The sequence below is a fragment of the Cervus elaphus genome, chromosome 8 (genome assembly GCF_910594005.1).
Source record: "Cervus elaphus chromosome 8, mCerEla1.1, whole genome shotgun sequence".
In the NCBI taxonomy this organism is placed as follows: Eukaryota; Metazoa; Chordata; class Mammalia; order Artiodactyla; family Cervidae; genus Cervus; species Cervus elaphus.
Window position 1 is genome coordinate 43408961 of NC_057822.1, and position 12122 is coordinate 43421082.

General features: G+C 40.7%; 1 protein-coding gene across 3 annotated transcripts in view; it reads right to left on the reverse strand.

The window, feature by feature from the left end:
- The window catches only part of KIAA2012 (KIAA2012 ortholog), a 127662-nt gene that overhangs the window by 15263 nt on the left and 100277 nt on the right, over nt 1–12122 (reverse strand). For all 3 annotated transcript variants that reach the window (XM_043910384.1, XM_043910381.1, XM_043910380.1), the window contains 2 exons: nt 6504–6594; nt 2762–2927 (listed from right to left, as the gene is read on the reverse strand). In XM_043910384.1, the coding sequence (XP_043766319.1) occupies nt 2762–2927; nt 6504–6594 (257 nt within the window). The remainder of the gene's footprint in view (nt 1–2761; nt 2928–6503; nt 6595–12122) is intronic.

Genomic DNA, 12122 nt, shown 5'->3' on the forward strand with positions numbered 1-12122 from the left:
AGAACACACATATTTTTTGATTAAATTCAACATCTCATATGGGTATGGTTCATGACACCCCAAAACAATTACAGTGGTAACATCAAATATCATTCACTGATCACACTTCAGTATCAATACAAATAACCTCAGATACACAGATGATACCACCCTTATGGCAGAAAGCGAAGAACTAAAGAGCCTCTTGATGAAAGTGAAAGAGGAGAGTGAAAAATTTGGCTTAAAACTCAACATTCAGAAAACTGAGATCATGGCATCCAGTCCCATCACTTCATGGTAAACAGATGGGGAAACAATGGAAACAGTGAGAGACTTTATTGTTTTGGGCTCCAGAATCACTGCAGATGGTGACTGCAGCCATGAAATTAAAAGACACTTGCTCCTTGGAAGAAGAGCTATGACCAACCTAGACAGCATATTAAAAAGCAGAGATATTGCTTTGCCAACAAAGGTCTGTCTAGTCAAAGCTATGGTTTTTCCAGGAGTCATATATGGATGTGAGAGTTGGACCATAAAAAAAGCTGAGTGCCAAAGGATTGATGGTTTTGAACTATGGTATTAGAGAAGACTCTTGAGAGTCCCTTGGACTGCAAGGAGATCCAACCAGTCCATCCTAAAGGCGATCAGTCCTTGGTGTTCATTGGAAGGACTGATGCTGAAGTTGAAGCTCCAATACTTTGGCCACCTGATGCGAAGAACTGACTCATTTGAAAAGATGCTGATGCTGGGAAAGATTCAGGGCAGGAGGAGAAGGGGATGACAGAGGCTGAGATAGTTGGATGGCATCACCGACTCAATGGACATGAGTATGAGCAAGCTTCGAGAGTTGGTGATGGACAGGGAGGCCTGGCATGCTGCTTCCAGTCCTTTGGGTCGCAAAGAGTTGGACACGACTGAGCAACTGAACTGAACTGATTACATATCACCAAAACAAACACAATAATAAGGAAAAAGCTTGAAATGTTTTGAGAATTGTCAAAATGTGACAGAGAGACATGAAATGAACCACTGCTGTTGGAAAAAATGGTGCTGATAGACTTGCTTGAACTTTCAATCTGTAAAATCACATCATCTGTGAAGTCAATAAAATGAAGCACAATAAAATGATAGACATGCCTGTAACTCCTGGAGCATAAACATGAAAGGACTGCCTTTTGTTATTCATGAACAAGCCTCTTCCAACAACACCTGAGATTATGTTAATACCATTATTTTGGAAAGCCCCTAAAAAGGGGCACTGGTTACCAGGAGAACCAATCACGTGATCAGAACATTGGACCTTTCAGTCCCTTGCCTCCCACTACCTTAGAGGAGGGGAGAAGGGTTAGAATTTGCATTAATCACCTTTTGCCAGTGACTTAATCAATCGTGCTTGTGTAATGAAGCCCCCATAAAAGCTCTAACCAAACGTGTTTGGACTGCTCCAGGGCTGGTGAACACATCTGTGTGGTAGGAGGGTGGCCCATCCCAAACTCCAAGGGGACAGGAGCACCTGTGCTTGGGACCCGTCAGGGCCTTGCCCTGTGTGTCTCTTCCTCACTGTTCACTTGGACCGCAAGTCCCCTACATATGACCTTCAAGTTGTGAGCCTCCAAAGACGTGGACATGCCTCTGCATGTCCAGTCACATGTTAGTTCACGTGTCTGGCGTACATTGTCACATGCGTGCATGCTCTGCAAATGGTGCTGTTTTGCGTACTTTACAAGTTGCCTAGAGCAGTACAGTATCTTTACTTCAAGACCAGAACGTTCACCCAGTGCCAGCCCTTGCATGCCAGCACTGTACTATTCTACTTTCCAAGTGTTAGTCACTCAGTCGTGTCTGACTCTTCAGGACCCCATGGACTGTAGCCTACCTGTCTCCTCTCTGTCCTTGGGGTTCTCCGGGGAAGTATACTGGAGTGGGTTGTCATTCCCTTCTCCAGGGGATCTTCCTGACCCAGGGATCGAACCCAGGTCTCCAGCACTGCAGGCCAATTTTAGGGAAGATTAAAAATGTTTTGTTTCTGTGTTTGTTATGTATTATTTGTGTGAAAAGTATTACAAACCTATTACAGTACAGTGCTATATAGCTGATTGTGTTAGCTGGGTACCTAGGCTAACTTTGTTGGACTTAATGAACAAATTGAACTGATGAACATGCTCTTGAACTCATTTGTATGTAGGGGACTTACTGTATCCTTTGAAGTATCTTTTGTAATAAATCAGTAGTAGTCATTAAATGTTTCCTGAGCTGTTCTAGCAAATTACTGAACCTGAGGATGGGTTGTAGGAACCCCCTATTTATAGCTTTTTGATCAGAAGTACAGGTGATAACCTGGGACTTGGTGGCTGAAGTGGAACAGGCGTGTGGGACTGAGCCCTTAACTTGTGGGGACTGTGCTAATTCCTAGTAGTTAGCATCAGAATAGAATTGTAGGACACCTTATTGGTGTCCAGAGAGCTGAAGAATTGGTTGATGTGGGAAAAGCCGTCACACATTTGATGTCAGAAGTGATATGAAAGTGTAGGAAAACTAAGCTTCCTTCCAGTACCTTTGTAGAAATTAGAAAAGTGTACCCCATGCTTCAGAAAGATGCACCCCATCACTGGGATGCAGGGCATGGTGAGTGAACCACAGAGTGGATTTGAGCTCTCACTGCCCCCCTTTGCAGGTGCCCTTGTCTAGTAAGCAGTCTGTACAACTGGACATGGCGACCCTGATGGGAGCACCTTCCAGGTGGGGTTTTGGGCCAAGCGCCTGCCGAGGTGTTTACACTCACGTTACTGATGTTGTTTGATGTCTGCTGGTTGAACAGCCTTGGCTCAGTCTTCCCTTCTTTTCCTCTTGGAAGAAAAGATGTGTCTGTAGGATCCAGCCCTTCTGGTGAGTCAGGCCCACATCCTGGAAGTCCTCTCTGCCGATGGTGCGCATTATAATCTTTGCCCCTTTGAAAAAGAGTAAAACGGCAGGACCAAACTATAAGAAAAACTCTGGTGTACACACCACTATATGTAAAATAAACAAGAGAATTTGCTGTATGTCACAGGAAACTATAGACGATACCTTGTTATAGCCTACAATGGAAAAGAACCAGAAAAATAAAGTTATGTATAATTGAATCATTTTGCTGTTCACGTGAAATTACATCACAGCCTTGTCGTGGCGAAGGGGCTTGCATGACTCAATGAAGCTATGAGCCATGCCATACAGGGCCACCCAAGACAGAGGGGTCATAGTGAAGGTTCTGATAAAATGTGGTCCGCAGGAGGAGGAAGTGGCAAGCCACTCCAGTATACTTGCCTAGAGAACCTCATGAACAGTTTGAAAAGGCAAGAATGACACCCAAGATTAGACCTCCAGATTGGAAGGGGTCCAATATGCTATGGGGGATAGCAGAGGGCAATTACTAATAGCTCCAGAAAGAATGAAGCGGCCGGGCCAAAGTGGAAACAATCCTCAGTTGTGGATGTGTCTAGTGTTGTAAAGAACAATATTGCATAGGAACCTGGAATGTTAGGTCTGTGAATCAAGGTAAACTGGAAGTGGTCAAGCAGCAGATGGTAAGATTGAACATCGACATCTTAGGACTCAGTGAACTATGATGGATGGGAATGGGTGAATGTAATTCAGATGACCATTATATCTACTACTGTGGGCAAGAATCCCTTAGAAGAAATAGCCTTCAGAGACAACAGTTCAGTTCATTTCAGTCGCTCAGTTGTGTCCGACTCTTTGCAACCCTATGAATCGCAGCATGCCAGGCCTTCCTGTCCATCACCAACTCCCGGAGTTTACTCAAACTCATGCCCATCGAGTTGGTGATGCCATCCAGCCATCTCATCCTCTGTCGTCTCCTTCTCCTCCTGCCCCCAATCTCTCCCAGCATCAGGGTCTTTTCCAATGAGTCAACTCTTCGCATGAGGTGGCCAAAGTATTGGAGTTTCAGCTTCAGTATCAGTCCTTCCAATGAACACCCAGGACTGATCTCCTTTAGGATGGACTGGTTGGATCTCCTTGCAGTCCAAGGGACTCTCAAGAGTCTTCTCCAACACCACAGTTCAAAAGCATCAATTTTTCGGTGCTCAGCTTTCTTCACAGTCCAACTCTCACATCCATACATGACCACTGGAAAAACCATAGCCTTGACCAGACGGAACTTTGTTGGCAAAGCAATATCTTTGCTTTTTAATATGCTATCTAGGTTGGTCATAACTTTCCTTCCAAGGAGTTAGCACCTTTTAATTTCATGGCTGCAATCACTGTCTCTAGTGATTTTGGAGCCCCCCAAAATAAAGTCTGACACTGTTTCCACTGTCTCCCCATCTATTTCCCATGAGGTGATGGGACCAGATGCCATGATCTTAGTCTTCTGAATGTTGAGCTTTCAGCCAACTTTTTCACTCTCCTCTTTCACTTTCATCAAGAGGCTTTTCAGTACCTCTTCACTCTCTGCCATAAGGGTGGTGTCATCTGCATATCTGACATTATTGATATTTCTCCCAGTAATCTTGATTCCAGCTTGTGCTTCTTCCAGCCCAGCGTTTCTCATGATGCACTCTGCATATACGTTAAATAAGCAGGGTGACAATATACAGCCTTGACGTACTTCTTTTCCTATTTGGAACCAGTCTGTTGTTCCATGTCCAGTTCTAACTGTTCCTTCCTGACCTGCACACAGAAGAGTTCAAAATGCAGTACTTGGAAAGAAAAAAAAAATGCAGTACTTGGGTATAACCTCACAAGTGACGGAACGAGCTTGGGTCGTTTCCAAGCAAACCATTCAACATCATTGTAAATCAACTATACTTCAATTGAAAAGAAAAAGAAAAAGAAAAACTAGCAAACAAGGAAGAGGGAAAATGAACAAACACTAATTGAACAACTGTATTCTGCCAGGCACTGCACTGTGGTGGGCATTGTACACACTTAGCCCTCTTTTTCTCAACACATCCCTGAATAAAGGCGATTAGAAAGCTTAGCCTTCACTTTTGGGGTTCTCTCAGGCTGAAGTTTCTTTTATCAGTGGCTTAGTTGAAGAAAAAGTGACCTTTAAGGAAGATTGTCATCAGAACATGAACCTGTGTATCCATGTTTTACACCCTCTGAATTCTATTCTTGATCAGATTCAGCCACCAAAGGTCACTGGTGTATGAGTGTGATCCTGTGTAGGACCACTGTCACGGGCCACGTGCCTGGAGGGCAGCTGACTTAATGTTCTCCAGGTAAAAATGTCACTATGGCAGAGCCGCATGGATTCAGCAATGGCTGAAGCAGCAGCTACTGTTGTCCCAGGCCTGGTCCTGAATATTTTATTTTTTAGCTAAATCAGTATTATATTTACTGTGCTGGGATAGCACAGAGCCTTACTATAGAAACTTGAGAAATACTTGTCGAATGAGGTAAATGGAATTTCCTATAAATATACGAGTCTTTAAATCATTCAATGTCACTCTATAAAAACCCATAGAAGTATCCTTTAGAATTTAGTGGTAGGAAAAGCTTTATTTCCCCTGAGGAATAAGCATGTTGCAAATGAGAACCACAAAACCTGATTGTGTTGCTCCTTTTTTGCTTTTTTTGCTTTCACATTCAGTCTGAAAGTCTGAAGTTTTCTATTTTTCAGTTTTCTCTCTTTTTTGAAAGTCTGAACTTTAGTCACTTATTGGAGATTGTTGATATTTTTTCTTTTCCTTCAGATTAAAAAAAAAGTTGTTTTTTTTTTTTTTTGTATTTAGTCTTTTTTAGTGTGTGTGGATAGGCAAGGTGGGGGGGGGCAGGTGTTGTTATTATAAGCAGTTTAAATCCATTTTGGAGAAGATGAAATACAAAAGTTAAAAACTGGAATTCTTCAGATAGCTGTCTCACCACCCAAGTGCTCGTCCTTCTTTATTCCTAGGGAACAGCCAGCCTTTTTTTTGACCCAGGAGGGAATCCTTATACCACGAGGCAGGTGAGGGAAGATTCACAAATCACTGAGGCTCATGGGAGGTCACAAGAGGCTGTCCTTCCAGCCGCTACTGCCAAACAAGGCTGAGGTCAAGTGACTAAGCCTGACTGGCTGAGCTGCTGGCTGATGAGCTCATAGCACATAGTCAGCATGTAGGAAGCGCTTAATACATCTTAGCAATTTATTAATGGTATTATTGATTTTACCCAGGGCTGAGTGAATGCTGAGAGGAGAAACCAAGGTTGAGTTGACAGACCTCTGCTTTCTGGGCATGGCCGCAGAGCTCAGACATGTGGAAAAATGGAGACAGTGGCTTCCACACGGTTTTGAGTTCAACTTTGCTTCTCACTCACCCAGCCAAAGAACAGGTTTAAGTAGAAAACACATCACAATATAATCCTTCCCCCAAATCTTTGTTTCTTAGCCAGTAATTTAATTCTGGCTGCCAGAGCCTGTGGTTGGTTACCTGAGAATCTTTATGTCGCTTAGAAAAAAACAGAAATGAAGTTCATTAAAAGCAAAGAAAAACAAAAAAAGTTGAGAAGGTCATGTTAGGATGGCTTTGAATACTTACGCCTTTTGGACAGTGTCTGCCTCAGGGGTCTGCATGTGCTCAGCCAGGGAAGCACAAAGAGGGTCAAGGGTCATATCCCTCGGCACTGAGTCTGCGAAGACAAAGAGCATCCTGAATCAGCAAAGGACGGCAGGCGGCGATCCCAGACACGAGAAAACGTCTACCTGCTGAGCGGTCAACAGCATGCCAGTTAGAGCAATACGGTATGTTATACCTAGGGAGTTCGTAAATGCCGCAGAAACTAGAGCTGACACGTGGCAAGTGACATCAAAATCAGTAAGCCCCATTGGGAGAGCGATGTGACAGTGCATATCAAGATCTAGAAAAATGTTCTTGTCTTTGATCAGGAATCTTACTCCTGGGTATTATCATAAGGAAATAATTTAAAAGAAGAAACAAGCTTTTTGTACAAAGTTGTTCATTACGACATCATCAATAATAAAAAATTAGAAACAGCCAAACAACGGGAAATTTTCAATGCATTATTTTGACATTTAAAATTATGGTTGAAAAGATAAATCAGCAGTATGGAAAATACGATATAACGACAAGTAACATAGTAAACTATAGAATTGTGTGTTAAAGCTCTGTAAAACATGTGTAGATGAATAAGAGCTGGAAGAGAAAACAGAAAGAGGAAATAATATGTTAAAGAGGTTTATGTGTGTTTAAATTTTTTCTTAAAACCCCAGCGTGGTTATAACCTTGAAAAGAAAATTGATTAAAAAATTGTTATATTTTGAGGAAGGCTTATGCAAGCTATACAGCTATTGCTGGGTTCTCTGAAGACCATATTGGGTAGTTTTTAGAATGAGAAGAGTCTCCAGACTGACTTCATATTAAACTAGGATACTTTTTATTTTAGTTACTTTAAACAGTTTTTAATTATGAAAGATATATTTCATTGAAGAAAATAGGAAAACACAAGTATAAATAAGAACCCTCCCCTCAACACATAATTATTAAAATGACTAAAAAGACTGACTGGACTGAGAATTAACAAAGATCCAGAGGAACTGGAATGCTCATTCTCTGTTGGTTAGAATGTAAAATGGTACAATCACTTAGGAAAACAGTTTGACCATTAAATGTTAAATATACCATATCATCATAATGGTCAAAACAGTTTGACCATTAAATGTTAAATATACCATATCATCCAACCATTATAATTCTAGGTATTTCACTCAAAAAGGATGAAAGCATATGTCCACATAAGTACTTACACACAAATGGTCATAACAACTTTATTTGCAATAGTCAAAAACTTGCAACAACCGACATACCCATCAATAGGTGAATGGATAAAATGCTAGTATATACATACAATGCAATGCTACTCAGTAGCAAATAGAAGGGAAGTACTGATACACTCAACAATATGGATGAATCTCAAAAGAATTATGTGGAGTAAAAACAACCAGACAAAGAATAGTATATATGGTATGCTTCCATTTATATAAATTCTAGAAAGTGAAAACCAGTCTATAGGGACAGAAAGCAGATTGGTTTGGAAATGAGAGAGACTGATGTTAGAGGCCGGAGGCAGAAGAATCGTTTGGGAAAGATGAAATGTTTGTCTTGATTGTGGTGTTTCATGAGTATAGACAGGTGTCAGAACTTACCTAGTAGATCTTGAGTTCTCATCACAAGAAAAAAAAAGTAACTATGTGTGCTAACTGATGTTAACTGTGGTAACCATTTTGCAATATGTATCACGTTGTTATATGGTACCTTTTAAACTAATTACAATGTTATATGTCAATTTTATCTCCAGAAAACTAGAAACTGCCCCTTCAAATCATAGCAATATTTAATGTTTCTATAGAAGAAAATTGATGGTTGAATAATTTTATATTCTATCAAATAATTATCATAATTAAAATCTAAGGAAAAGTGAAGTTTTAAGTTTAAGCTTAAAACTTAAAATCTTTATAGAAAAATAGCAATATTTAACATTTAAAGATAATTTATCTAATTGTACAATTTAAATAGGTGTAATTTATTATAAGGCTGTTTAAAAAGCTTAACAAAGTTAAGTTATATTAACAAAGTTAAGATATATTAATACAAATAAAGTGTTTAAAACAGTGCTGGCACTTGCTAAAAACGGGAACCAAGAAAAAAAAAGAATCCACCACCACCACCACAGCAAAACCCCCAAAACCTAAAAAACCCTGACTCATGATCCCTCTACCTACATACAACTACAGCAAATATTTTGGTGTATATACTTTCATGCATATATAGTAAATATACACTCATATTTTAATAAGTTAATGAAATAATACATGTAATTCAAATCTACTTTTATATTAGAATCTCCCATATCATTAAATATTCTAAAAATGATTTTAATACCACCATGGCATTGCATCATATGGATACCATAATTGACTTAACCAAATGTATAACTTTTAAAATTCAAGTTGTTTTGAATTTTTATAACTAAAATGTACTTTATATAGCATATGCTTATAAGGAATGTTTCTGTTTACCAAAGGACTTAATTCTCTGTCCACATCTATTACTATTGAAGAATGTACAGTCTTAAGGGTAAAATGTCTATTGCTGAATTGTTTCCCAGAAAATTTGTACCAATTTACATGCCAAAGAAATGGTCATTCATTCCTTCATTTATCCCATGTTAATTAAATACCTGCTACATGATGGTCATTATATTAGGTGCTGGGAATATAGTGGTGAGTAGGATGGATACACACCCTGGTCTCAGGAAGCTTAAATTTTAGTGGGGAAGATGGATACTAGCACAAAGTAAAACAAAGAAAAATGAAATAATTTAAAAAGTTAAAAAAAACTTTTTGAAAGGAAGACTCTAATATTCAATCCCCTCTCTCTTTGAGCAGTAGATTCTTGCATGAATTAATTGATTTTTCCTCAGTTTTGTTTATTTAAAGATATCATAACTTCAAAGAGCCTCTTGATGAAAGTGAAAGAGGAGAGTGAAAAAGTTGGCTTAAAACTCAACATTTAGAAAACTAAGATCATGGCATCCAGTCCCATCACTTCATGGCAAATAGATGGGGAAACAGTGGAAACAGTGAGAGACTTTATTGTTTTGGGCTCCAAAATCACTGCAAATGGTGACTGCATCCATTAAATTAGAAGTTACTTGCTCCTTGGAAGAAAAGCTATGATCAAAATAGCATATTAAAAAGCAAAGTTATTACTTTGCCAACAAAGGTCCGTGTAGTCAAAGCTATGGTTTTTTCAGTAGTCATGTATGCATGTGAGAGTTGGACCATAAAGAGAGCTGAGCGCTAAATAATTGATACTTTTGAACTGTGGTGTTGGAGAAGATTCTTGAGAGTCCCTTGGACTTCAAGGAGATCCAACCATTCCATCCTAAAGGAGATCAGCCCTGGGTGTTCATTGGAAGGACTGATGCTGAAGCTGAAACTCCTGTAGTTTGGCTACCTGATATGAAGAACTGACTCTTGGAAAAGACCCTGATGCTGGGAAAGATTGAAGGCAGGAGGAAAAGGGGATGGCAGAGGATGAGATGGTTGGATGGCATCACTGACTCAATGGACATGAGTTTGAGTAAGCTCTAAGAGCTGGTGATGGACAGGGAAGCTTGGTGTGCTGCAGTCCATGGGGTTGCAAAGAGTTGGACACAACTGAGCAACTGAACTGGTAACTTCAAAAAAAGATTTGAAAAGAAAAAATTTGCCTGTTATCCCACCTGCATTCTTCCCTTAATACTAGTAATAGTTCACTCATTTTTCAGTGTTCAGTGGTGTCCACACTGCCATGCAGAAGAACTTGGGTTCCTTTCTGCTATTCCCAAATATTAAGGATGGCATCTACTGTCTCATCAACCTCCAGACTTTGCAGTGGGGACAAAATTGTCAATGTATGAGGTTGCTGAAGAAACTGGAAAGGTTGATTGGGCTGGTAGCTGGAATTTATTTTGTCTTGGATAACATGTAAATATTAATAGAGAATGGGAACTGATTTAAGAATTTTTGTGATTAAGAAGAATTCTGTGAGGGTTTCTTTCCCTAACTTCGAGGGTTCAGTAAAATCTGTCTCATGGAACGGATTTCACTGCTCTTCACCAGTTTTGAAATTTGGGACAGAGCACTATATGACCAGCAGAGGGCGCGTTTGTATTGACCAAAAGCTGAGGTTTTTACAACTGGTGTGATTTCCTGGTTTTGATTAGACGCAGAAGGGCAGCCGAGAAGAGCTATCCCACGTCCAAGGTCAGGGGCGGCGGCTGGAGGAGCTACCCCACGTCCAAGGTCAGGGGCGGCGGCTGGAGGAGCTACCCCACGTCCAAGGTCAGGGGCGGCGGCTGCGCTTTGCTGGAGCAGCCGTGAAGAGATACCCCAGGTCCAAGGTAAGAGAAACCCAAGTAAGACGGTAGGCACTGAGAGGGTGTCAGAAGGCAGATAGACGGAAACCACAATCACAGACAACTAGCCAATCTGATCACATGGACCACAGCCTGTTTAACTCAATGAAACTAAGCCATGCCGTGTGGGGCCACCCAAAACGGACGGGTCATGGTGGAGAGGTCTGACAGAACGTGGTCCACTGGAGAAGGAAATGGCAAACCACTTCAGTATTCTTGCCTTGAGAACCCCATGACCAGCATGAAAAGGCAAAAAGATAGGACACTGAAAGATGAACTCCCCAGGTAGGTAGGTGCCCAATATGCTACTGGAGATCAGTGGAGAAATAACTCCAGAAAGAATGAAGGGATGCAGCCAAAGCAAAAGCAACACCCAGTTGTGGATGTGACTGGTGATAGAAGCAAGGTTTGATGCTGTAGAGCAATATTGCATAGGAACCTGGAATGTTAGGTCCATGAATCAAGGCAATTTGGAAGTGGTCAGACGAGATGGCAAGAGTGAACATCAACATTCTAGGAATCAGCGAAATAAGATGCACTGGAATGGGTGAATTTAACTCAGATGACCATTATATCTACTACTGTGGGCAGGAATCCTTTAGAAGAAATGGAGTAGCCATCATTGTCAACAAAAGAGTCCGAAATGCAGTACTTGGATGCAATCTCAAAAATGACAGAATGATCTCTGTTCATTTCCAAGGCAAACCATTCAATATCATGGTAATCCAAGTCTATGCCCCGACCAGTAACGCTGAAGAAGTTGAAATTGAACAGTTCTATGAAGACCTACAAGACCTTCTAGAACTAACATCCAAAAAAGATGTCCTTTTCATTATAGGGGACTGGAATGCAAAAGTAGGAAGTCAAGAAACACCTGGAGTAACAGGCAAATTTGACCTTGGAGTACAGAATGAAGCAGGGCAAAGGCTACTAGAGTTCTGCCAAGAGAACGCACTGGTCATAGCAAACACCCTCTTCCAACAACACAAGAGAAGACTCTACACATGGACATCACCAGATGGTCGACACCGAAATCAGATTGATTATATTCTTTGCAGCCAAAGATGGAGAAGCTCTATACAGTCAGCAAAAACATGACCAGGAGTTGACTGTGGCTCAGATCATGACCTCCTTATTGCCAAATTCAGACTGAAATTGAAGAAAGTGGAGAAAACCACTAGACCATTCAGGTATGACCTAAATCAAATCCCTTATGACTATACAGTGGAAGTGAGAAA